This window comes from Coffea arabica, chromosome 7c (assembly GCF_036785885.1).
Source record: "Coffea arabica cultivar ET-39 chromosome 7c, Coffea Arabica ET-39 HiFi, whole genome shotgun sequence".
In the NCBI taxonomy this organism is placed as follows: Eukaryota; Viridiplantae; Streptophyta; class Magnoliopsida; order Gentianales; family Rubiaceae; genus Coffea; species Coffea arabica.
The window spans coordinates 8703848-8730339 of record NC_092322.1 but is presented as its reverse complement, the minus strand read 5'-3'; the positions used below and the strand labels follow the sequence as shown (position 1 = coordinate 8730339).

General features: G+C 36.1%; 4 protein-coding genes across 11 annotated transcripts; all 4 read right to left on the bottom strand.

The window, feature by feature from the left end:
* Window positions 1-267: 267 nt before the first annotated feature.
* On the bottom strand, window positions 268-7205 carry LOC113698289 (protein PIN-LIKES 3). Of its 6 annotated transcripts, XM_027218060.2 has the most exons (12): window positions 6935-7205; window positions 6826-6862; window positions 6167-6344; window positions 5593-5672; window positions 5372-5496; window positions 4613-4734; window positions 4082-4309; window positions 3218-3298; window positions 2541-2638; window positions 1850-1902; window positions 1568-1753; window positions 268-713 (listed from the first exon to the last, which is right to left on the bottom strand). In XM_027218060.2, the coding sequence occupies exons 3-12, from the start codon at window positions 6299-6301 to the stop codon at window positions 589-591; spliced, it is 1233 nt and encodes a 410-aa protein (XP_027073861.1). In that variant the 5' UTR covers window positions 6302-6344; window positions 6826-6862; window positions 6935-7205; the 3' UTR covers window positions 268-588. The 6 variants fall into 6 exon arrangements, with proteins under 6 accessions (XP_027073861.1, XP_027073859.1, XP_027073860.1 ...); XM_027218058.2 differs by having other exon boundaries at window positions 6826-7205; XM_027218059.2 differs by lacking the exon at window positions 6826-6862.
* A 467-nt stretch (window positions 7206-7672) lies between these two features.
* Window positions 7673-12663, bottom strand: LOC113698288 (serine/threonine-protein phosphatase 7-like). 2 transcript variants are annotated; one of them, XM_072057594.1, is made up of 5 exons: window positions 11830-12663; window positions 10718-11212; window positions 9526-9672; window positions 8397-8410; window positions 7673-8058 (listed from the first exon to the last, which is right to left on the bottom strand). In XM_072057594.1, exons 1-5 carry the CDS (start codon window positions 12427-12429, stop codon window positions 8055-8057), a joined length of 1260 nt encoding a protein of 419 aa, XP_071913695.1. In that variant the 5' UTR covers window positions 12430-12663; the 3' UTR covers window positions 7673-8054. The 2 variants fall into 2 exon arrangements, with proteins under 2 accessions (XP_071913695.1, XP_027073856.1); XM_027218055.2 differs by having other exon boundaries at window positions 8303-8410; window positions 11830-12661.
* A 2762-nt stretch (window positions 12664-15425) lies between these two features.
* On the bottom strand, window positions 15426-16730 carry LOC113697919 (uncharacterized). 2 transcript variants are annotated; one of them, XM_027217536.2, is made up of 4 exons: window positions 16496-16729; window positions 16268-16381; window positions 16026-16145; window positions 15426-15788 (listed from the first exon to the last, which is right to left on the bottom strand). In XM_027217536.2, the coding sequence occupies exons 1-4, from the start codon at window positions 16595-16597 to the stop codon at window positions 15663-15665; spliced, it is 462 nt and encodes a 153-aa protein (XP_027073337.1). In that variant the 5' UTR covers window positions 16598-16729; the 3' UTR covers window positions 15426-15662. The 2 variants fall into 2 exon arrangements, with proteins under 2 accessions (XP_027073337.1, XP_071913841.1); XM_072057740.1 differs by lacking the exon at window positions 16268-16381 and having other exon boundaries at window positions 16496-16730.
* Window positions 16731-17584: 854 nt separating this feature from the next.
* Window positions 17585-18178, bottom strand: LOC140010514 (uncharacterized). Its single transcript, XM_072057795.1, has one exon. It carries the CDS (start codon window positions 18176-18178, stop codon window positions 17585-17587), a length of 594 nt encoding a protein of 197 aa, XP_071913896.1.
* Between the last annotated feature and the right edge of the window lie 8314 nt (window positions 18179-26492).

Below are 26492 nucleotides of genomic sequence, written 5' to 3'. Positions count from 1 at the left end.
TGCAGGCTGTACACCATCTTTTTTTTCTTATTTTCCCTTTATTTTTTCTTGGTTCAATGGGACAATCCAAACCCTAAGGGAAAGTCTTGAGAGTCAGAACCAAAAATCTCTAACAGTTAAGTTGGTTCCTGTTTCTTTATCCCTTTCTACTTCTTAACACCAAAGATCTTTTGTGTTTTTCTTTTAATTGCCAGATGTAACAGAAAATAATCGATTAAAAGAACAAGAACTATATGTGTGTGTGTGTGTGTGATTGAGTCGACTAGATATCAACTAAATGGACATTTAGGCTTTTTCAAAGTCGACCGACTAGAGTACTTTCCACATCCAGAAAGAAAGGATCACCGTGTAGGACAAACGAATAACCTCTTTTTACTGAGGATTTTGGGGCATTTCGACGAGTTAAACTATACTATTAGATTACTGTCACAAAGTGAAGAGGAATATGTCGATTGTTGACAGCTTTCAGGGGTTGAAATGGTAGTCTTCATCAGCGGCCAGGATTGCCATTACTACGTTCCAACTAAACAGGAGCTTTGACATCACAACAACGCATTATTACGTTCCAACTAATCAGGAGCTTTAACATCACAGCAACAGCCACATGTAATAAGTTGCCCAGAGGGTCATTGCAATTGCAGCCACAGCATAATTCCAAAACATCAGGACGGAACATTCAGTCTCACCAACTTCGAACAACTGCGTTATTGTACCTGCAACATGTGAACGAAACAGACAGAAAATTTCTGCCATGAGTATTTTTGTGTATGTTTCATGTACTTTTTTTTTTTTTTTTTATCATTAGTGCAGATTTAATGAAATCTATTATATTTATACTTATTCGTAGAGACTCTTTTATGGATTTTTGAACATGTTGGAGTTATACCCTTTACGACCCTAACAATCCTGAAGGGATTTCCTAAAGGGATTCTCTAATTTACTGTTGCACAAGTTAGCTGCTGAAATTGCCTTGTGTGATTATTTGAAAGTTTAGAACTGATAAGTGATTTAGGTCTGGCAATAACAAGTAAATCAAGAAAAAAAAAAAGGAATATGGTAAAATAATTGCACGAGGTGGCCCATGATTATGAGGCAAGACTAGATATTTTGATGGAAAGGCCATGCAGTAATGTCACTGGTCCAGAGCTGGAAAAATATGCGTAGACTGTTCGATATTCTACGGACACAGCGGGGGGCTTTTCTCAGTGGTAGATTGGGAAAGAATCATGGACCACTCCATGGTGCACAGTGACTACTTCCGTGAACATTTTTTCATAGTTCTGGACCGCATGTTAAAACTCCAAAAAAGTAGCTTTCAAAATGCTAGCACATGCTAATCAAGAAGGAACTAATGTATCAGAAAAGATGAAATCAGGCTCCACAGAGCAGACACAGCAGATGCAATTTAAGCATGATGGAATTATTCCAAGCCACTTCAATCAGGCTTTGTTAGATTGATTTAAGGCCACTCATTGGGTTTAACAATTAAATCCACAAGCTGACATGAAGTGGAAGAGATCAAGCAACTTAAGAGGGAGAAAGTTGAAAAGTAAGCGATAAACCATACCAATGGCCATTGCAGGTGGAACAGAATACTGAAGCAGAAGAACAAAATGATATAAAGGATCTGATCCCACCATGCCAAAATCTCTTGCAGCTTTGATGATAACAACGCCTAAAACAGGCAAGGCAGCGAACCGGATTAAAATGATGCCAAGAATCATCCATAGGTTTACTCCTGACCTTTTCAAACCTGGACAAATGTACCAAGTGCCAATACAGAGAAAGCAAACTAATTAGTGGGCGACCATAAAGTAGACAACCAATTAGTAATGAGTATAAACTCCACCTCTAAGAAGATTTGCACCCATTATCAACGTCATCGATGGAATTGCCGCTTCCCTGCCAAAAATCAGACTATCATCTTTTCGACCAATTAGAAATTACTGCATAAGTGGCAGGCAAAATACGCTCATAAGGTGATGACACAGAAAATTTGACGAAGCTCAACATCTTCCTAAAAACAAGCGCCTTAACGATGCAAGCTCTCCAGATCCTAGTCCATTGAGCAATAAGTTTCAGTTCAACAGCAAAACAGAAGGGAAATTTCCATGCTGATTAAGACAAGACTAATGCCAGAATATAGGTCTCTCTACAATAACCAACAAGACTCCAATATGCTGCATTTATCAGGTTACAAAGCAGGCAACAAGATGGATTTTGCTACGATCTGTCATTCAATTTCTTTGGGATGCTAATGGTACTGTACATATTGGATACACAACAGCTTAATTGACATCATCATGATCTTAAAATTTTACAGTACTGTATTATCAGATTGAAATATGTTGTTCTCATTATATGTAGCTCCTAAATAGTGTAGCTTGGCAAGGGCAAGCGATAATAAATGTTTCACAATTTCAAGCTTAAGAATCGTTGAGCAAACAAAGAACAAATAGCTTTGTCACAAAGATTATTTAGTACTAGTTGACTACACTAATACAATGAGAATGGAATTAAGGTCAGAGCAGAAATGCTACCCCAGCAAAAGAACAGAACTCTCAACCACACGCAGAGGAGCAGTACCACCAACAATTACTTCCCGCAATGGAGAGACTCCAATCAAAAGCCCAACAACCTGTGACATAGAGGACAAGCAAATTATTCATGAGATGCATAACTAACCAAGGAAAGGACAACTATGAAAAGTACTAAGCAGAGGCCAGTATTTGAGAGGTCACAAGGTTCCATCAAATCAAAAGTTACATTATAACTTTCCTCCATCTGTTTATTTGGCTTTACTTTCAAACGAAGTTGAATTCGGATGGACGAGGACAAATATTAAAACAATAATGTACTCATTGAATTACAGTAACGCCCAAAAAAGGATCCAATATACATTCCATTGTGAATTTTATTCTTCTAATCAGGAGCAGGCAGTTAGTTTTACTTCGAAAACTCAACGAATTAGTTGCAAAATGCTTAGAAAACTGCTCATGATCTGAAATGTGATAATGCTATAGTTCCATCCTCATGTTTGTCCTTTGAGTTGCCATAAAGGAACCTCAGTTCTTAGCTAAAATGCATGAATATCATGTATATAGTCAAATTATCTACCAGTCATATTGAGTTCCCAGGATAAAAAGGAGGCTCTGTTATTTTGTGAGCACTAGAAACCTAGTGATTAAAATGAGAAAAACAAGCATCAGAAGCCTACCGTTGCAACAGTAGGAGGTGTCAGCAACATCCTTAGGTCAATTTTTCCAAGCAAACTTTTCAAATGCTGCTTGAATGGCACCTGCAAATAGTTTTGAAGGGTTTTTCGCATCTGGTTATCGGCAGCTTAAGAACCCAACGGATGCCACATGAATAATGTAATGATGCAACATCAAATGAAGACTAATCAATGAAACTGTTCCTCTGACTTTTGGGCGGCAAGAAATTTGATTCCTTTTTTTGTTTTTGTTTTTCTGGTGTCTTTGGAAAGTGGTACGTTTGCTAAAAAAATTTGATAAAGATAAGAACCAAAATGACCTTGCAGTTATCCAGTAAATCTTTGCTATTAAATCTCAACAGCTCAACGGAAAGATGGAAAGAACAGAAACAATTTTATCACAAGGTTGAAAACTGTGTTCTACTGCTAGGATATAACTCTGATATTGTTGGTCAAACAATCTTTATTTCTGCAATACGACAATGTTAGCTGATTAAGTAGATTAGCAAGTGGCATTAACAGGTATTAGGAAATAATGTATGAGCCATTCTCCACCATCGGCATAAATTACATAGTTTTATATCTATGCAGACACAGCAATGAGGTAGTATTTGTCCAGACTTTTAAAATCTAGCATAGCGATTAATCACTGAAGATATTTGTTTGGTTGCCAGATTTATTTGAGCAAGGAATTGCGAAAAAGAACAGCTCTCTGATCAGAGCCAAGTTATATCTTATACACCAAGTGACATTGTGATGGTTGTCTTAATCACTTATTCTGCTTCATGGCCAAACTAAGGCACTTGAAAAGGAAATGATCAAACTGCTCATGTTTCGAAGTAGGCAGAAAGGGAGAAAAGGAATTACCTTAACTCTGTCCTCAGATCTTTTGAGAACAAAAGTAGGTTGAACGTGATAATCCTGGGAGCTAGGGCAACCTTTTAACAGCAACTCTTCTCTGGAGCTGTCTGAGGAATTTATTTCACCAGACTGGTTTTTGCTAATTGTGGAACTTATTTGGACGTTACCATCACTCTCTGTTCCACATATACGTATAATGTTGTATACATAAGACCAAACGAAAACAGCCCCTATCTGAAAGAACAAAAAAGTATGAAAACTGGATGCCGATAAAGCTGAGGCCACATATATTCTGAAAACTTTTCAACTTAAGCACAGTTCCTCCTTAAGCAACATTGAGTTGTCTGAAAGGTCTTCCTGGTCACTGCCAAAAAAAAAAAAACTTCTAGGCATATGACCCGCTCAGATATGATGTCTTTTTTAAATAATAACAAACATTAACAGCACAAGTGAAACAATACATGAAGTTCAAGAATCTAAATGTGTGGCACAAACTTATAGGCAATTTAGAAGTTGGGTATGAAAGTTCCATATTACCGACATAGAGAGTGATACATAGGCCATTCCATTCCTAGAGCAGGAAAATGAATCTCCAAATGGGTTATTCTTCTCTGCGCAGATTGCTGGGATGATAATAACTGGTAAATTCCCCATATTTCCTGTATAAATTAATCTGTCAAGGAACTCTGCTTGAAATTCAGGGTGTCATAACATTGTTTCCATAAGTCGTCGTTACATTGGATATCTTGTGACAGCTATAACAGAAACACGCCTATCAGCATTGCCAGATATGACAAAAGTCCAGAAAGAAAGAAGTGCCTTGCAGTGAAAATTGTACATTTTAGTTAAGGCTCTCATATTTGATTGTAGAAAACCAGTTGAACCAAGATCATCTAAATCATTCGTGAAGACTTTAGATTTTTGTACATCTTCTTCTTCATCCCTTTAAATTTCAGGATCCAAGTTGATCTTGTCATGAAGTTTTCCTCCTATTATTTCACAGTGATCATTATCCAGATATAGCAGTAGCAACTGCTGTGTGACTGCATAATTCTGCTTTTAGAGACTTTTAAGTGATACGAGCATGTAATCATTAACTATCAAACCTCTTCCATGTTTTGCCGTCTGGCTGAAATATATATATAGAATTTCAGTTTAGAGTCTACCTACAAAATGTCTCTAAGAGTTACGAGAGTCCAGAGTGAATTAAATCTTTATCTCTAAGGCTTGATGAGATGAAAAACAACTCAATCAAGGATAGTAGCCATTTTAAGTTTCATCAAATAGTTCATGTACCCGCAGCACAAGATCCAATGACAAGGCCATGCAACTGTTGAGGAGTTTTGGTGATTCTGACAAGTATCCATCCAAGGGCTGAACCAATAATAAAAGTGAGGAGAATACTCACTGGTGTGAACCACCTGTGAATGAGTCATAAAGCTTAAATAAAGAAACAGTAGAATGTAGGAAGAGATGGAATTCAAGGGAAACTAGTCAAGGATGAACAGGTAACCTACAAAGAAATTATGTTGGTCGCTGAAATGGAATCAACCAAGCTGCTGGCCAAAAGTGATGGGAAGAAGACGTAGTACACAAGCTGCTCCATCTCAAAACACAGGAATTCATTAGTCACTTATGCTTGGTTTTGGAAATGTTTAATTACTTTTTTTTTTTGGTTTTTTTCTAAATGTTCTTATTAGTGCTTATTGGATTGCAGATTTTAGTTATTGTTTGAAGTAGTCAAGGGATTAGCCTTAAAACTGGTGCTACTCTGTATACCTTGACGACTGAAAATATCCAATGAAGCTCTTCTCCCCGTGATTGCTCAGCAGTACAAAGATATCGAATATAGCAAGTTTTTATATCCTACTATCTTGGCATTTATACAAGTCATTTCATTCAACTGTCCAACCAAAGCCATGTTAATTGCTTTGCTCTCTATTTATTCCCTGCCAATTGCAATTCTTCCTTCCTAGTTCTCACTTTATCTGTTCAGAATTCCTGATTGATATATGATTGGAATAATTTCGTCTCAGACACCTCAAGAAAATCAAAGATAACTCAACTTTAACAAGAGATCATCCAGCTTACATTATTCAAATGGTGACGTGCAGTTGCAGACAAGATGCTAATATGATCCACAGCAAGGAATAAGCCCACCACAGCAATCAATAGTGTTTTCAGAACTGGCATCAATGCGACCATTAACAATTCATCGATCCCCATCTCAAATTTCTTCTAGGACTTGCTGAAAATACCTCTTGCAATCCTTCAGCAGCAGGAAACTAAGTTGGTGACATGACAAGACTTTAAGTATTAAAAGTTTAAATGGAAAACAGGTAAATTTTACCAATTCTAAAAGCACCATGAATTAAAATCATGAAATTGTAAAAGGTATTTTCCAAACAAAACATTTTCAAATACTACAGAAAGAAAATAAAAAGGATTTTCAGATCAACCTCAGATGCAGATCATCAGTTTTATTGACCAGTAAGCATAACTCGTATCTGAAGCATGATAAGCAAAGATGAAGGTTCCTTCGCAGTCATGGAGCCCCGAAAAAGCTTTTTTAACTAAACATAAATACAAGAGTAAACTGGGAAAGAATATACTTATGGAAATAAAACGCAGGCAAATGCAAAGGGCAAGTCTTGAAATATACATAGTTCCAAAAACAATTTCCCCATGCCAACTAATAAACGGTGTTTCTTCAGTGGCATGACACTGGAGTGAAGAAGAAAAGTCCTTACTGTCTGATTGAACCCGCAAAAAAACTCGACGGTGAACCTGCGACCCTGATGGTGTTGAACATCAAGTAGAACTCGAACGAAACATGCAAATATGTTTTGTACTACTAACCTCGAAAATAGAAGGAAATCGAAATTGTCAGCAGTAGCAAATCCTGAAGCAGCCATGTCAGAGCAAGTTTTGGCAGCACCCTGGTTAAAATGATATAAAACTGGCCCCTTGACTTTTCCGCAACCACAAGGTCATGTACACCACAAATTTGCTTTAATCTTTTCTTTATTCTGGCCGGCGGCCGGGACAGGGATTTGTGGGTACAGCAACAGGAATTATCTGGGCTGGCGAGTTAGATTTACAGAAAGCTTTTTTTTGATTTGTTATTCTTTGTTTCTACTTGATGCTTCTCCAAATATTGTGATAACTTGTTTATCACATCTTGAGAAGTGAATTTGATCTGAATTACGGCACTGAAATTTCATCCTTCCGTGGACGGTAAATTGAATGCAATGGTTCAACAATCTTAATTTTGGGAACAGCCCATTGAAAGAAATCCCGCAACAAAAACAAAAGTAAAATGCAAATGAATTTAACAGACATGACGATTCCTGATGACATGCTGAAACCTCAAAAGAGAGAATTGCCAAATTGGCATGCCTGAAAATTAAAATTCACGGCAAGCATGATGCCTCAGTTCTGTTTTCTTCAGATACTCTTTAAGCCAACGTCATCCATCCTCGCAACTTCTCAAGTTTCTTGATATTCCTCATGCATACATTAAAATGCAGAAGGCCTCGGAAGTATGGATTCATCAATCCCCCGAAAAGAGACCAAGAGATGATTAATAAAAAGAGATGAGAGAAATTCTACCTCCAGAATATTCAAAAGAAGCCTCTGAATGTCATCATATACAAGTATCATAGACAAAATTTTCCAAGCTATTGCTATCTACACTAAATGACACTCAATGCAAAATTCTACAGTGGAAGGGGCTGCAAGCTTCCAGGAGCAAAGGACAATACAGAAACTTGTACCAATAAAATTTACACAGAAAACAAAAAATTGCTGTAATTAGAGAATACTAGAACCATTAACTCCAACACGCACAGATATCCAAGTAGTTCTAAGGTATATAATTATATAGCATTTCGTGGATAACTTCATGTAGCTGGTACCATCGATGCCATATCCAGTTCTTCATCAGAATCAATCACATCTTCATAGTCATAATAGGGATTCACCTGCCACAACAATCAATACATTTTAAGACATATCTATTTCTTGCTTTGTAAACAAAACTTATACAGATAAGGGAACTTAAAGCTAAATTTATCAATGGAACATGCACTACAAGTGTAAAATTCCTCGTAGGAACATTGTCTACTGTAAAGAGCCAACTTTTTAAGCATTAAGAGCAAAACATATAAAATGAAGATTTGCTACATCCTTTCTTCTTTTGAAGTGTAACTAGGAAAGATTTCTAACCACTGGTCTAGGAGTAATCGCATCAAAAGTATGGAAAACCGGGGTGTCAAAATCAGGGGGCTCAAGAACAATATATGCTCCTTTATTCCGGTACCTTTCATCTGTTGCCTGCAAGGAAAATCATCAACAGAATAAGTTAGTTCTTCATCCTCCTCATATATCAGCTCCATGCACCATGTTCATAAAACCAACAGTCTTTGAGACATACTAATAAGAATGTGCAACACTTAAGAGGCATAGATTCCTTTTAAGGGCTTAGACTCCTTCAAGTTTATCTGATCCTAGAAACCTACAGTGATAGTTGTTGAAGAAAGCAATGCTTCATTGCATTTTTATCTTTACAAAACATATGTGAAATTAAGTCATCCATCTCGATGGCAAAGCAGATTTATTTCATATGCATGGCCTATGAAAATTACCACATAGATGAGTTCTTTTAGGGATGTCATAGGCACAAAAATTTCTAGAAAAGGAACATCAAAGATTCCGACACAAGTATCAGTAGTTGATATCTAGGTGGTCTAACTGTCAATAATATGTCTGAGAACCATGTGTATGTGCATGTCTCCATCATTCTGTTGAGCATTTTGTATTGTACATGTTGCTTTGTCCTGCTAATGGTCTTTAAAATGAGAAAACACATCGTTCTTTATGTGCACCTTCTTAAATGGATTCTGATAGTCCAAAATGTTTGTGGCAACAACAAACCAATTCCGTTTATCTAACCAATTTCAGTTTACTAACTACACAATGAAGGACAAGAATATAATCAATATCTCTGCAAGACCTAATTAAAAGAATCTTCTTGTGGTACTTGGATCAAATTCAACACCCAGACTTCCCTGCAATGAATATCATGGCCCCAACAACACTATATATGCTCAAAAGGAAATTGCAAAAAGAGGTTTAGCTATATCTGAATTTTAGGAAATTTTTGTATATCATCTTACTTACTAAAGCAGCTCAACTAAATTTGATATTTGGTCAAGTATGACAAGGTATTGAAGTGCTTGCTTATATTCCAGTCTTGGTGTGCACAGATATTGATTTCATCACAATTCCATCATCTGTACTGAACATGGAATTCCATGATCCAAAAAGTTAGGGGAAGAAAAAAGCACCAGATAGAAAAAGTATCAATGTTGGACCAATCTAAATGCTAACTACAGAACCATAACACATTTATGGGGATAAAAAGGAAATACAAAAAATTAATAATTTACCTGAAATTGTGGATAGTCTGGTGCACTAAAGACTGTAATCAGCTTCCCAGAGTCTACAACATGATCTATGGTGTACCCTTCATTCATTTGTCCTAGTCCAGGCCTCTTTTCCCTGGCATCAGGACCCTCATGTGATCTGATGATTAACTAAGGTAGCAAAATGCATGACCCAAGTTAGATTTCCAACAAGACACGATGTCAAATCACTTTTGCATGAGAGGGACGGAAATAGGTGGAGAGAGAAACCAGAGAAACTAAATATTCTTTTGAAAAAATCTAATGCCAGCATGTCTTTCAACAAACTTCTAATTTAGCACGGCCCAAGGAATATTTTGAAAGTCAAAGTGGTAGGAATACAATCCTAGCAAACCTAAATGAAATTCGAAATCTTTTTAATTGATTATTTTGTTATATGGTGATCTTTTATACCATTGAATGGAACCATTCGAGAACAATTGAATAGTAACAACATTACCACTCATAAATCTTGCCACCTACAATTTTATCATAGGAATGAGCAGTTGAAGTGACCCTAATAATGTTCCAAGACATTGGACTCAAAAAACAGAGGTTGTTGCGACAAGGTAGAAAGGCAAAGGAAGCATGTCGAAGAGACAGGATAGAATATCCATAAACATTGTCATGCAGAGCTATCCAGACACCAATACTTAAGGGTCATATTATCAAGCTCATAATGCCAACAAAGAATCAAAGCAATCAAAGAATCAAAGCAAAGATGTCGACGAAATGTGAAATAAAAGACACACTTATACTTCAGATCTGTCAATAAACCAACAATTGTCAAGGGTCAGAATGTCAGGCTCAAAGTTCAAAATGGACAAATAGACAGACTATGATGAATGTGAGTACATCAAGTTAAATAATATTCATTACCAAGTCAAACGATCAAAATGCAACCTCAAACACTTTGCATCAACTACTACATTCTTATATCAAAATATTACTAATGTGGGTGAAGAAAATCATATGCAATTTGATCATCATCCTGTCAAAGCCTAAGAAGCCAAAACTGTACTCTGATATCTACAGTAAACAGGCAATCATATCTTGAATCTACAAAAGATAAAATGCCATGATTGCCATATGAAGAAAATCTATATAAGCTGCCAAACAGCATAAGATTAACATGATATGATTGCAGAAAAGGAAGAAATAATCATCCATAAATTACCGTTAGGCCAAACTTTTTCAGAAATTCTTCCGTACAGTCTGGACCCCATAAAAGACCAATGCCTCGTTCTTTGTTAGGGGAAAGACCTGGATCCATGGATGGATCTGACCAAAGAACATCACCGGGAATCAAGTTTTGACCTTCCCAAGGAGGATCAAGAACAGATCTCCTAGCTTTAGATAGCTCTTCAAATGAACCAAGAGATAATGCAGTTGAGTTGGGGTCGACAATTACTTTACGGTTCTTCTTGCCTTTGTATCTTTTTGAAGGGGTACTTGGAATACTGCGAAAAATCCCACCATGTGCAGTGTAAACACGCCCAGCAATGATGGAAGCAAGAGGAAGACCCTCAAAACATCCTAAACACTTGCAATAGACATGTTTTCCTTTATCTCCATACTTACATGATACCTCCTTCTCAAACCCATACACTGAAGTACAATACTTGGATTCATGGTTTCCACGAAGAAGAAATACCCTGTGTGGCAAAATCACCTAAAGAAAAACATAGGTCATTAATGAAACTAAAATTTTTTGTACAATGTCATTGACGCAACAACAAAACTCTGTAAAACAATCGAGCAAAGCATTATAAAACATGCATCACTAAACATAATACTTTTATAAGAAAAAGTTGTGGTAACAAGCATGAACTCGAAACGTGAGAAACACTATTAGTTCATGCAAAAAAGCACGAATATTTACCATTTAGCTCTCATATATGAATCTACCAAGTCAAAAAGAACCATACAGAAATAAATGAATTTCCCACTTTGCACCTTGTCTATGATACATGACCTAAGTTTACCACTGTTGGTGCAAACAAGCTAGTTCAATTTACTGTTGAAATCCAACTCACCTTCCAAAATGTAATGCTTTCACCTAGTGATAAAAAGATAACTACTTTATGATCAGCACTCAAAGTTACCCTTTCCATTGTACGAGAAAAAGGGACAAAACTTAAGCTCAAAACTACAAAAATCCGAAATCAAAACCTCAAACTCAAAAGACAGTATATGATTAGCATTGAAGAATGCAAAAATGAAAGCTCAAAACTGCTAAAGTAACAATATGCCAAGAACATAAAAAGGATGAACATCTATGTATTTTACCTTCCATGCAAGGAGGAGCAAGAAAGTCTCAAGACCCCAAGCTCCTCTATCAACATAATCCCCGTTAAACACAAAAATTCTATCTTCACCCGGATATCCGGCATCCTTCAATAAAAACAGCACATCATGCAACTGTCCATGCAAGTCTCCGACCACCACAACCTTGGACACCCGCCCTAATTCTTCACCCTCAATACTCACGCAATTTTTCTCTTTATGCAAGATTTTAGAGGCGGACAGGATTAGCCGATCGAATACCTCAACCGGAAGAAGAGAAGGAAACTCCTGCGGAGGAACAGCTCTCGAAGCCCATTCAAACGCATTCATTAACTCGTTGACCCATTCTCGAGAAATAGTCCCACTTGCCGGCCAAGAGATGGGGATCTGCGGCGGTGGCGGTGCCGCAGGCGGAAGCGGTGGTGAAGAGTGGTTGGTCTGGATGTCTTCTGAGGAAGAGGAGGAGGCTATGGAGGTTGAGGAGAAGAAGTCTTCATCGGAAGATGTTGGTGGGCGTGGCTCCAGTGCGGGGGCCGGTGAGGGTTCCAGTGGCCGGGATTGAACTGTGGAGCTGGAGATGTTGTGGTCTAAATTTGATAACATGATGCAAATAAAGTTTAAAAAAAAAAATGGAAAAATTCCCCTTTTTTTCCCGTTTTCTGCTACTCCGTATATATTAAGTATCTCGGATTAATTCTTGTAAAATTCCATAAAATCAAGGATCTTGATGTTGGATTGGATTTTGAACCTTGAGTGAGACCCCGAAGACGGGAGGAGAGTTTAGAGAAACGTCGTGGGAGCTGGGAAGGGAGTAATGTGGGGGTGCGTGGGTGGGTGGGTGCATGAATCATCATTGTCAGAGCCAACGAGGATTCAGCATTCATGTTTTGCCTTTTTCTTTTTTTAATTTTTCATGATTCTGTTTTGGACAAGAGATTATTTGTCGAAATTTATTTGCTTATATCACCATTATAATTTTTAATATATTTTTTTATTTTTTTAATTATTTTTTTATCTCATATACATCATATCACAAAAAGTGTTATAGTAATTATTCCAAATAATATTTCAAATAATCTCCTATCAAATCACACTAATATCTGAAGAAACTTCTTGAATTATTAGTATATGCAAAAAAGAAAAAAAAATCTATATATTTTCTTAAATTAGGATCTTAAAAAACCCTAAATTTCTGATTTCATGAAAAATAACCAACTCATTATTTATGCTAAAGTTTTTAAAATTGAGCCCTCGATTAATCCACTGTAAAAAAAAATAGTACTCTTTTTTATTATAAAAAGTAAATTTCATTAACGAATGATTAGCAATTGTCCAACCGCAAATTTCATTTTAAAAAAATGTTATTCTCAAATGCATGTTACGAGCATTTTAGCTGTAATTGAATAGTCATATAAAAAAAATACTTGTGTTTTGTCAAACAGCGCAACATTATAGGATAATTTTGCTTATATTTTGTTTGGATAGGGTATTATTTGAAATATTATTTGGAATAATTACTGTAGCACTTTTTGTGATGTGATGTATGTGAGATAAAAAGGTGGTTGGGAATATAAAAAGGTGGGTTGGAAAATGTGTTTATGATGTAAGCGAAATATTATTTGGGATAAGTTTTGTAAAGAATGGCCCTGTTTGGCAAACAATTTTTTTGCCAACTTTTTCTCCTATAAATTTTTTAACAACTTTAATTATAATAATCTTAAAAAACTTTTCAAAATTTTAAAAACACACACTTTATAATACCCAAAAATACACAAAAAAAATTCCCTTATTTCTATTCTTGTTCTTTCTCCCCCACCTCAACCCACAACCGCAATTGCCATCATTTTTTTCTCTCTTTCTCTCTTTCTTCTCCTTTCTCCTTTCTTTTCCTCCTCTCCTCTCCCCTTTTCCTCCTCCTTCTCCACCACCCTCCCCCTCTCCCATGCGCAATCTGGTGCGACAGAAGGGAGAGAGAGGAAGGGGAGGTGGTGGGAGAAAGAGGGAGAGGGTAGGAGAGAAGGAGAGGAAGAGACGAGAAGAGGGGAGAAAGGAGGAAGTGGCGAGGGAGAGAGAGAATAAATGAGGGGAAAAGAAAAGAGAAACTGGTCTTGTCGGCAACGACGCCGGTGCTAGGAGGAATGGAGAAGAAGAACAGTGGGGTGGGGGAAAGGGATAGGAAAAGAAAGAAACGGAAAAATCAAGAGGAAAGTTTCTTTTTTTTTTTTATAAAAAGAAAAGTTTTTACATAGCTCAAAAAGTTTTCTTACAATTTTACAGTTTGTTACAGAAAATTTTAAATAAACACCAAAAAGTTCATTTGCCAAACAGTTGCCTGATGGAAGTGTTCTCATGAACTTTGAAAGGTAAAGTGCAATTAATCCTAATTCATGTTCCCAAATTGGTGGTAACATGAAACCATGATTGGAGAAATTAACAAAAAATCCTTGAGCAATTGATAAAAGTATTCTATATGGTGTAATTGAATGTTTCTTTTTTTGTTTATTCAGTTAGTGAGGTCGAAGTTTGAAATCTAAATTTTGAGTCTGAAAATGAAGTGTTAAAAGTATTGAGTTACTGAATTAATAAAGTTATACGTGTTTGATAACTAATTCATATTGAATTGAAATATCGTACAAATATTATAGTTTCATTTAAAAAAAAATTCTTTTATTGTATATTGGAGAGAAAGAAAAATATTGTGAGAGAAAATAATTATAGAATTTAAAAATAATATTTAAGTGAGTGTCCTTGTGAGTGTATGTGTGTGTCGGGCACAACAAAGGCAAATGTATTATTTTGTGCAAGAACATGTATAAGAGTGTGTTACATGTCTGGAAAGTGTGATATGTATGATCTATTCAGATTTCAGAAGATTGAATAAAAAATTTTCACTTAAAACTTTGTACACAAATTAAGCAGTGCTTAATAAAATTAAGCAGTCATACAATTCAGTTATCAAATATGCTGAATAAAAAATTCTAAATAAATTAATTTTTCAGCGTTAAGTTAAATTATCACACACACCCTAACTGTAACTTAATGTTGCAATAAAGTGTCCAGTACCAACCACAACGTAGGCCAGCCAGCCAGCCGGCCAGCCAACATCTTGAATGGAAAGACTTCTTAGTGACACTGCTGCATCAATTTTTCTTTTTTTTCTTTTAAAAAAACTAAGTTAGACCTTCTAAAACAAGCTATGTTTTAATCGGTTGCCGGATAAACAAACCAAAATATCGAAAAAGAACCAAAATATCATCACATGCACTCATTTTGTTTTTACTCGTATTATTGCTATGACGACACATAACTTCTATTCGAACAGCAAATGCACTTAAAAATTGGCCCTCGTTCCCTCAAGGGTAGTAATAAAAGTAACAGCCTCGAAGATTAATATTGCTTGTGAAAATAATTTACTTTAGACTTTGTTAAACCAGAAATGCTATTGCTATTTTCTTGCTTCTAAACAATAATATATCCTCACACTTTTATGCTAGTGAAGCAAATCTGCTGTAGAGTGGGATTTTGCCGTTCTTGTTGGACTGGGAAATTCAATGAACGTAATACTTATACTCTGCGTAGTGTTGAAGAAGATTGAGAGAGGTTCCAAAAGAGGCTTGGGTTTATTTTGTAATCCTGAACTGGGAAAAGAAACATGGAAGAATTCCCTAAGTTACTAGTACATCATTTATCTCTGCATGGGATCTGCATTTCAGCCAAATCCCAGCGCTGGGCCGAAGAAAGAAAAAACAAAACCATCCGCAATCTGCATCAAACGGCAAAGACACTACCCGCACTTTTGTTGGCTTCTAAAAGCGAAAAACATATCTTGATTTAGCCTACGCTGAAGCTGCCTTCACTTTCTCAATCAAATCAGCTGCATCTTGAACAGTTGCAACGTTCTCAGCCCCACTTTCTCCAATTGACACTCCAAATTTCTCTTCCAGGGCCATCATAATTTCAACCTGTTCACGTTTCATCAACAATAAAAAGTCAGAATCTATCGGACTTTTTTTCCCACCCTTTGAGAGAACTGATTGGAGATTCAATTGCAACATGTTTGCTGTCCAGGTCAACGGTCTTACCAGCTCAACTCAGATAGCTACAAGAAACCATTCAATTCAAAAAGACATATATAATATATAATGCAATACATATTGGTTTTTCAAGATTTTTGCCATCAAATTGTAATTTGAACTTACGGTATCAAGAGAATCTGCACCTAAGTCAGCAAATTTGGTTTGAGGTGTCACGGTGGCCTCGTCAATGGACAGTTGTTTTGCAATTGTATTCTGGACAATTTCTAGAGTTTCTGGTTGAGCCTGGGGAAGAAAAGCGGTTGTATATATGAGCAGTGCTCAGGTTATTTAACTGTTGGGGGGGGGGGGGGAGGTGTTAAGCACTTAAGCTAGGCGATTAATAGTAGCAATTAGTTAAAACCTACAGCTAAGCATGAAATTCTGGTTTTGAGACTACGAGAAATTGGAGATGATTTTGTTGCTGCCTTTGAGATTTGAATCTTAGGCACAAGTCTTAGCCCACTTGCTGATGGACCACACTGCAATAATTAAGGCAGCAAGCAAAAAGATCTCGAAATCAGATTAATGGCAAAGATCAGCAATTAGTGCTAATAATTAAGCAGTAATTAGTGAATGGAGATCGTGGAGCTTACAGTGCTGGAGAAACTTGTTTGCCTAATGGCAAATTTTGCTTTAGGAACAGTGCAGAGGAAGGTGGCTGATGGGGCAGCTGAAGCGGAAATGAAGGAAGCCATGTGAAAATGTTTAGAAAAGAATGTGGCAAATTATTAGATGATTGAAGGATAGTCCTCTTTGTGATTAACAATAATGCGTAAGATATTTCAGGGAAAAAATAAAACAATAATGTGTAGGTATTGTATTGAAAAGAGTCGTTCTTTGTGTTGTATATATATAAAGAAGGGTTTATGATGGAAAGGGATTAAAACCCAAGGGCGATCAAAACAAAGATGCCAGCATTTTAGCCAAATTGAGTGGCGGTCTATCCCATGTCTCCTGTCCTCGTGCTCTTGAAAACCTCCACAAACCACCCCATTGCGGCCTGACCTTTGTGCCTTCGTATGCTTAAAATGTCAAAAATAAATGACACGACCATTTTTCTTTGACTTTATTAGTGTTTCTAAACATCACGATGGTATGAGACGAGTGAGGATATGGACGAGAGAATAGGTAGATAAATGCGATGTACAATGTGCAGTCATATGGAGTAACTATTATTGGGTCGAATAACTTTCTGTATTCATTTTATATTCCTTAGTAGGACAAGATGTTGGTTGAGGGAGGTCAGGTCTAGTTCTACTGATTAGATACATCTGCAATAGCCCTTAACACTGCAGGTACTTTTGGGACAAAAGTTTGCTCACTAATTTCCCGTAATTGCAATAGGTCTTAACACTTCAGATACTTTTGGGACAAAAGTTTGGTAACTAATTTTCCGTCATGTTATGTAAGAAGTCCAATTTTTGATAACTTACTTGCACATATATAATTAGGTGGGCAAGAAAGGGTGCGGCTTAGGTTTGAATATCCAAGAACATAGTAGGGATGTAATCAGTGGTGGAGCTAGGAATTAATTTTGGGGCGAGTCTATAGCAATGAAAGTAAAATATATTTACAAAAAAAATAATGTGAACATATATATCACAAGATTATAAATAATCTTATATAGAATGAAAATTACTTATACGCTTCACATATACAAAAATATCATCATATTTACAAATCTATTTGATTGTGTGGGATATATGAAATTGTGCACGACGACTTTTAATTATATCAAAGTCATTAATGATTGAATTTATATCAAAAGTTCTAGCAATTTCTTTCTCAATATACATTATCATAGAGTTAGCAAGAAAGTCTTCCTCCATTCCAGAACGCAAACAAGTCTTGATGATTTTTATAGCAGAAAATGCACGCTCTGTTGTAACTGTTGAAATAGGAAGAGTCAAAATAAGACGAATCAATCTATCAATAAGAGTACAACACATTGACTTTCCTGTCTTTGCTAACACTTGGCACAACTCCTGAAGTGATGACAAATTTTGAAACTGAGAATTACAGAAAAACTCAATCTGGAAAAACTCTAATTGAGTTCTTAAGTGTAACTTCTCTTGATCTGTGAAGTCAGCTAAATAAAAGTTGTTTGCAAGTTGACAAATTTGTTCAATATTGAAAGTTTGAAAATTATCTTTGGGGTGCAATGCTGAACTAAGAATAAGCAACTCTATTACATCTTCCTTAAACCTATTATTCATTTCAAGTATTTGAGAATCAACCGTCGCCAAAAACACATCAATCCTGTAGTGATACTCCATGGTAATTGGATCATTTTGTTTCGAATTCTTTCTCGACCTGCTTTATAAATGACATTCATATCAGGCATCTCTATATTTCGTGCATCACAAAATGTCTTTACATTGATGAACAATTCATTCCATCCATTATCTCTGTAACTTTGAAGTCGATCCTTTGTTACTGAAACCAATTTAAGGACATTCAAAATATCTTGAGATTTGCATTGTAAAACTTGAGAAAGTACTTGTGCAAATCCTAAAACGTCCCTCATCATATGCATAACAAGAACAAAATCAAAGAATGTCATGAAATCGTAAACTCTGTCAGCTTCACTTCTTTGAGTTGATGTATTTCCATAATTGATAACATCAATTAGGACAGAGCAAATGTCTTCATATTCTGTGAATAAGCTACATATAGAACTAAAATGAGACCCCTATATTGTAGTCCCTAGCCGTTTTAAGGTACCAATTTGATTCTGACTCCTACCAGTCTCAAGTTCATCAATAGCAATCAATTCAGCAATTCTATCAGCTCTATCAACTCTAAGTTGGTCCACATGTTTGCAAGAAGATGAAATTAAATGTATAAAAAGAGATAAGTATGTAAAGAATTGTTCCACAGGAATTACCTCTTGAGATGTTGCTACCAATGTTAATTGCAGTCGATGAGCAAAACAGTGAATATAATATGCATAGGGGTACTCCTGAATAAATAATGCTTGCAATCCATTCTATTCTTCACGCATGTTACTAGCTCCATCATATCCTTGGCTATAAATGTTTTGCACATTAAGATTATGGCGAGAAATGACATTACATATCTCATTCTTCAAAGTCAAGGAATTGGTTTCGTGCACATGAACAATGTCAAAAAAACTCTCTCAAATATAGCCTTGCTTGTCCACAAATCTAAGATCAATAGCCATTTGCTCTCTTTTTGATTTATCTTGAGTCTCATCAACAAGTATAGAAAATTTTGAATCACTAATCTTCTCTCGAATGTACTTTTGTATCTTGCTCGACCAAATGGACAATATCTCCTTTTGGATTGTAGAAGAAGTATAAGATATATTTTGAGGAGCATTATCAAGGACCAGGGCGCGGAGGGAAGGGGGGCCAGGGGGGCAACCGCCCCCCTCCAAATGTTAAAAAAAAAAATTCTAAGTAAAAAAATTTTTATTATTATGTTTTGCCCCCTCCCCCAAAATTGATCAAAAAATTCACTTTGCACCCCCAAGGGTCCAAACAATAATGTTTGAAAGTTATTTTGACCAAATCCAAATAACAAAGAATTGCCACTATTTTCTTAACGGAGAATAACAGACTTGGTCCAAATAACTTACCTACTATTTTCTGGACTTCACAATTGTCGTTTTTCACCAATTCAACTCTTATTTCCTTTTTACAGAAAAGCCTCAACTCTCAACTCCCAACTTCAATTCCCTCTTTGATCTCCAGTTTTTTTTCATTTTAAAATACATGTTAATACTCTATGGCAGAGAATTGTAACTCCTCAGTTCTTACCTGAATTTTTCTGCAAAAGTTGAAACGCGCAGCTTTGAAATTGGATGTACCAAAAGTTTTGAAATTTCAAGCTATTACCATTTACCAAGTTAGTTTGACATTGCATTTATTTAGTGAAATGTGGGTGTAAAAAGTTCACCCGCCAGTTGTTTGATGAATTGTTCGAGAGGGACTTGTATTGTTTTTCGTTTTTGGCCTTCTGAATTCGGGTGATAAGTATTTATTTTAGTTGATTCTGAGACTAGTTTCCTTTTCCAATTATCATACTAATTTTATTTTGAGGATCCCGCTGGCTTCCTTGGGTGATGGCCGGGCTTTTCAGTCAAGCTGAATAGCCGAAATTTGTAAGGGAATTAAGGAAACCAATCTTTTGCATTTGTCAATTTCCCATCTCTATAGGCCATAACCAGCATTTCTCAATCAATTTTATTTCGATTACAGGTTGTTATTTTGTTGCAAATATAGTGGTAATGACCAACAGGACAATTGATTCTTTTTTCAAGAAAAGACGTCTAGAACCAAGTAGAAGTGGTGAAACTCCTTGTCCTCTTCGTGATTCTTCTCCTAAGCATCAAACAAAGAAATTTTGTAGAGCTGAATCATTAGAGTTCGATATTTCATCTATAGAACGTGATCCTGAAACGTGATCCATAGAATTATAGCAGGCCAAATAACTTTCAAACATTATTATTTGGTCCTTGGGAGGGCAAAATGAATTTTTTGATCAATTTTTGAAGGGGCAAAACATAATAATAAAAAAAAATTTACTTAGAAATTTTTTTTTTAACAATTGGAGGGGGAGCAGTTGCCTCTCCTGGCCCCCCTTTCCCTCCGTCCCTAGATGTAATCGAGCCGAATTGAACTCCAGTATCGCCATACTCGAACTCGACTCGATATACAAGAAGGATGCTCTAACTTGAGCTCGAGCTAGTAGTATTATTGGAACTCGAGATCAAACTTGATAATTGCTCATAGAACTCGAGCTCGACTCGCATTGGCTCTAGTCAATGCAAGCCTTATTGAATTCGAGTCAGAAAATTTCATTTTCTTGATAATTTTTGAGCGAAAAAGATATTATTATCCTTTAAAAATTTTCATTTGACTTGAAACATTTCGTAAATTCAACCATTTTTTTGGCTATAAGGGTAATTTAATAATAATACTATATTAAAGAATTAAAATTAAAAACCTCGAGAAGACTCGATGAGCCTTTGAACATAGCATCTGGATACTCGAACTTGACTTGTTCAGCTTATCGAGCTACTTAAACTCGACTCGAAGTCGATCAACTCGAGTTTGAGTCAAATTTTCAGTTTATTTCGATTACAGCCCTAGAAGATAGTTGTAATAATTCATTCCATATCAAAATGCAAATGCTGTAGTGTAATCAAAACCGCAACCAAGTGCAGAAATAGTCCAATCAAAGTAGTCCATCGGCCTTTTTCCGAATATCAATCTTAGAGCAGGAAGAAGTAGGGATGTACGCGAGTCGAGTCATAATCGAGTAGATCGAGAGTAGCTCGGTCAATGGCTTGACTTGAACTCGAGTTGACCGAGTTCGAGTCAAGTCTCGAGCTAGTCGATTGTCATTCGACTCGAGTTTCGAGCCAATATTTTGAGACTCGAGACTTGTCGAGCTACTCGTTGAGTCGGGATTATTTAAATAATATACTTATAATTTAAATAATATATATGTATTATAATTATAAAATGATCATTATGGGTATAAGTTTTACGGAATTTACATTCGAGTCAAGTCAAAAAACTTGATTAGACTCGACTAACCTTATCGAGTCGAGTCTCGAGTTTAAAACGAGATATTCGAGTCAAGTTTCGAGAATCGATTTTTTGTACTCGATCAAGCTCGACCCGAGCTCGAATCTAGATATATATGAGTCGAGTTGAATTCGAATATAGCAATACTCGAATTTGACTTGGTTCGATTACATCACTAGGAAGAAGAGACCCACCCCAGTGTTTTCATTGAACACTTCCGATCCTACAGAAGACAAGAGACAAGCCAACGTAGCCACTTGGCGGCCCAACTAGGTTGTCTTTTCATAATTGTTTTTTTTTTTTTTTTGCCCCTTTTCTAGCACGACATGAGATGAAGGCAAATGTATCAGCAGGCATGTATCTGGTCTAAATGTATGCTCCTTGCGAGAAAAAGAATTTTGGATGAGCATGCAACGGATTCAGACCTTTTTCAATTATCGGTCACAATCTCAATACAAAACTAAAAGCTTTATACTCTGTTTGAGTTTCCTCAAAAGTCTGGGGCTAGAATTGTGACCCTATCGCGTAAAAACAAGTTTGCGACAACAATATAATGCATGCTTCCAAACTCGAGTATTGCATTACTCGATGTTGATAACATCTAGAATGAAGGATTTGATTTGTTGGTATAATGACATTGTACCTTTTCTTTGTTAAAATAAAATACTCTACTTTTCATTATTTAATATATTCCAATCCCTATACAAACTCAAACTCATGAATACAGAAGGATTAATGCTAGAGATTACTGATTTATTCTTTACTAGGTAATCAAATGAAAAAAAAAAAAAATTTTTTTGAGAATTCAAGACCTTACACTCAAAAAAAAAAAAAAAAGTTTTTCCGTCTAAATTGGGTGGCTTTTACTTTGTGCTAGCTAGTCAGTCAGTCTTGTTTCGGTTGCTGACCATTGACCGACTACTAAACGAAATTCCAATTTTTTTCTCCAAACGCCATGGTTGGGTGACACTTGGAAATTTCTGCGATGCCACCTCACTCAATTCTCCATGAATGGTTTAGACACATGGAAGCCCACAAATCAACATTGGAAAACAGGAACAGATTATGTTCCAAGGCGTTGAAGCAACATATTTCTGAACAGGAAGATTCAACTGATTGCATCATATATTTCCTTTCTAGCATGCAAAGGCCAGATTCAAGAAATCTAACAGTCAATTAACTCAACATATTTCTGCTCCTCCTAAGTTTTCTTTGGCGTCAATTGTTGCAGAATGCACAGTGCTTATAATTCCTGCGAAACTATAATAGTAATTACTTTCTCTAACTTTTGACTTTAAACCCATTATGTGATTACTTTTGTTAACAAAAATGACTCATTCTACGGTTCCCATTTCCTTTTTTCCTACTGTTGACTAGTGAAACACGCGGGTATACTTTGGGAATTGCACTAGTGCATTCTTTGGAAATAAAATTCAAAAGAGAGAGAGAGAACTTAGGCAGAGGAATTGGATTTTGATAATCACAATACCATTATTGCTTTTTAAAGTTAATTAACTGGCATAGTACTGACATATATATATATATATATACTCCCTCCCTTTTTTTATAACTGACGTTTAAGAAATTTGCTCTTAAGTACTTTTATCTGTCGTTTTATTATTCCCATGCAGCATTAATTATTTTTTCACAATTTTACCCTTTTATCTCTTTTTTCATAATTGGTGGGAGTTAGTTTGCATTGCTTTTGGTCTGGTAAAACAGCACCATTTAATACTCTAGTGAGAGAAAACATGGGTGAATTGGACAATTAATGAGGGTACAAAAAGAAAGTAGTGTATAGATTTAAACAATGAAAAACTTTTCTTAATTGGTGTGCAAAATCTTAAAAGTCAGTTATAAAAAAAAGGAAGGGAGTATATGATTCTTTTTCATTTCTCTTTTTTTTTCAGACTTTTGAAATTAGTTAATTAAACCTAATCCCAGATTCTCTTTTTCATTTCTCAACGGGGCAAATTTTTGGCTCCATTGCCTACCTGCCCCCTTCTCGTCATCTACCAACAACTTTTTTCTTATTCATGAAGCTTTAGTAATAAACTTATGAGACGTTGCTTTTATAATCTACACCTGCATCATCAATCAATTTAGTATTACGACTATCCGCTTATCTGCTACCATATATGATATATGACGAAGACAATCTATCTACAAACATTTCTTTATGTTTTTGACAAGTTGTGTTGTGTCCTTCGTAATAAGTTTGCTGCATTCTCAAGAATTGTGTCGTTACAAATTTTATGCATTGTATACATGCAACTGAAAATCAATTCATGGCAAAGTCAGCTACCCTAACAACCAAATTTGAAAATTGTAGGGTTCGATTTTCCCTTCAAAAACAGTCTGAAATTGGTAATGGTACTCTCTGGCTCCCATTCTCGCTCCCTCTCCATTCATTTAAAACTGTTGGTATCTGGCTCCACTCTACCAAAGAATCTTATAGGTTTAAAAGCCAACATAAATTTACCTAACTATGTTACCTTTTTCAAAAACAAGAGCAAATTATACGATAATGCCAATTGAAAGTCAAACTTGTTAAACATTGATTAACAGCGTATCAGGTTTGCTCCTCAATTGATTAAACCACTTGTGTATTGCATGGCGAAACATGACAGCCCCATTTTTCTCGCTTTGTTTTACGCCCATCTAATCTTACAACAACTCTAGTCACTTGATTTGTAAAAGGACACTTTTTTTCCGCAATCCTTCTTTTCCTTGTCCCCCCGATGCCTACGCTGATTATTCCTCCCCCACTCTCCCTCTTATAAACACTAAATAAATAAACAATTGACTTGAATAGCGATTAGTACATTAACAAAGCTTATATATATATACAAAAATAATCCAGTCTTTTCCACATTGCAAATCCCTCCGCGTAAGACCATTTAAGATCAGCCTTCGAAACCTATCCATCATTTTCCATCTTCTTTCCTTCCACCACAACAACTTGAAATCATTGCCTAGCTAGCTAGCTCGCCCTTCTTGAAAAACTTCTTCTTCTTATTCTTCTTCTTTTAAATTCATAAACCATTTTGCCTTAGAATTTGGAAGCAAATTTAAGGGCTCTTCTTCGTTTCTTGAAACCATGAGACATATGAGGTATAGTAGAGTTGGAAGCAAGAAATCAACGACATCATCATCATCTTCTTCATGCCATGGAATCCGAGGTTTTCGCATAAATCCCAGGAGGTTCTCAGTTCAAAGGTTGCGTACAAAGTTCTTGTACCTGTTGAAGCTCTTCAACAAGTGGAGATTTTCGTATGGAAATGCTCTTCGATCAATGAGAAAAAATCTAACGAGAAACAGCAGCTGCAAGAGAAACAGCGGCAGCGGCAGAAAAAGTTTGGTGGTGATGAAGGAGGTCCCTTACACTTATACCATGGGTGATAGCAGCAGACTAAGATCTTATGCACGTACAAATTCGTTCTACTCTGAAGCCATTGCAGATTGCTTGGATTTTATCAAGAGGAATTCTCTTTCCATGGACGAAAATCCAGTGATCAGCCAAAGATAGGAGGGAATCCGAGGATCCCAACAAAGTTTCGAACTCAAAAAGGAAAAAAAAAAAAGGTTAAAAGAAAAAAGATGGTGCAAAGCACAAGATAGTGGTTTTCATGTTTTTCCCCCACTTCTTCTGGACCAGTGATTTTTCCCATATTGTTGGCTGCTTTCTTTTTTTAACTCTTTGTTTTGTATAGAGTAGAAATCACAAGGCATATAATACATAAATTCTATAGCCCCCCCAAATTCTATAGCATATGTGTCTGGGCTGTGAGTTCTTGATTTTGAGCTGATAGTTGTATAATTAGTTTTCTTTGTAATATTTATGAATTGTTTTCCGGGACAAGTTAAGTTCTGCTTAATTGTCCTTATGTTTCTCTAAGGAAGGCTAGCTGGAGATGCCCTTGATGGAGTTGTATGTATATAAAATTTAATATTAATATGGTAGAGAAAATCTCAGATATCAATGAAAGAGATGAGTTCTTGTGACATTTTGTCCTATTTTCTGATGTTTATGCAGATGATGTTGGATTGGAGCACTAAATTTCTTTTTCTTTTTTTTTTTGGTGTTTGGGGGGGGGGGGGGTGGCAATCTTGATATGGGGAAGTTTCTAAGTAGGTGAGAATGAAGATTGAAAAGATTTTCCTGACCACCTAACCCAATGCCATTGTTTTGACTCTCGAAAATTACGAAAAGAGATAGAAAGAGAGGGAGGAAAAGGGCGGTGAGAGAAACTCTTTTTTGGTTGGAGTAGAAACCAAAAGCGGCTTAACATTTCAAACTTTGGGAAAGTTCACCTATTCTAATGTCTTCATGATGAATACTAAAACACTTTTAGGCTTTTTTTTTTTCTTTAAAAAAAGAGATTTGATAAACAGAAAATTAATTAACAGCTGGACTGGACCCAATGTGTCTGTCTAATCATTCTGTGAAAATTTTCTCGATTTACTTACTTTTTTCCCTCCTTAATTACTCTCTGATTTGACTCTCATTTGGTGGGATGTTTTGGTAGGAGCTATTCTTAGAAGCATCAAGATCGGATTCCTTGTACATCGCAATGAATTTTGATTACGAGTATTTAATTTGCTCCTGAGTTTTGGCCAACTGGTGCTCCTCGATCTCGATGTTTGTTTGGATAACTACTATGGAGCAACTTTGTCCTCTATCATTAACTAAGAATTGGAGTAGGTTTGGACTTTGGACTACAAGAACTCAGACACAAGAAGCAGGCAGTTGTAGCTGTCCTCTTTACATCAAGAATAAGATATCATTTACTAGTAATTACCAAAATCCTAGTGGGCATAAAATAAACAAATTAGCATAGCTCAAATTAGCCCCCATACAGATATATATTGCCAATAACGATAACAGTTTGTATAACCTATTCTAGCCTAATATAATGCAGGAAAAGGGGACGAGGGATCGGAGAAGCCACAAATTAGCCTGCATATGGTACTGCAGGAACTACAATTCAATATTACTACAAACCAACTCAGACAAATTTTGAGAAGAAAC

Excerpts from the sequence above, each read along its gene's own strand:
- LOC113697919 (XM_027217536.2), bottom strand. The coding sequence starts at position 16,597 with ATGGCTTCCTTCATTTCCGCTTCAGCTGCCCCATCAGCCACCTTCCTC. Across the intron at positions 16,146-16,267 it reads CCAGAATTTCATGCTTAGCT|GCTCAACCAGAAACTCTAGA; the intron begins GTAGGTTTTAAC and ends TTTCTTCCCCAG. Across the intron at positions 15,789-16,025 it reads GTGCAGATTCTCTTGATACC|GTTGAAATTATGATGGCCCT; the intron begins GTAAGTTCAAAT and ends AAACGTGAACAG.
- LOC113698289 (XM_027218058.2), bottom strand. The coding sequence starts at position 6,301 with ATGGGGATCGATGAATTGTTAATGGTCGCATTGATGCCAGTTCTGAAA. Across the intron at positions 4,735-5,371 it reads CATTGGATCTTGTGCTGCGG|GAAATATGGGGAATTTACCA; the intron begins GTACATGAACTA and ends TAATTTATACAG. Across the intron at positions 4,310-4,612 it reads ATGTATCACTCTCTATGTCG|ATAGGGGCTGTTTTCGTTTG; the intron begins GTAATATGGAAC and ends TTGTTCTTTCAG.
- LOC140010514 (XM_072057795.1), bottom strand. The coding sequence starts at position 18,178 with ATGGAGTATCACTACAGGATTGATGTGTTTTTGGCGACGGTTGATTCT.
- LOC113698288 (XM_027218055.2), bottom strand. The coding sequence starts at position 12,429 with ATGTTATCAAATTTAGACCACAACATCTCCAGCTCCACAGTTCAATCC. Across the intron at positions 8,411-9,525 it reads CAGACTATCCACAATTTCAG|GCAACAGATGAAAGGTACCG; the intron begins GTAAATTATTAA and ends TTTTCCTTGCAG. Across the intron at positions 8,059-8,302 it reads CGATTACTCCTAGACCAGTG|GTGAATCCCTATTATGACTA; the intron begins GTTAGAAATCTT and ends TTGTTGTGGCAG.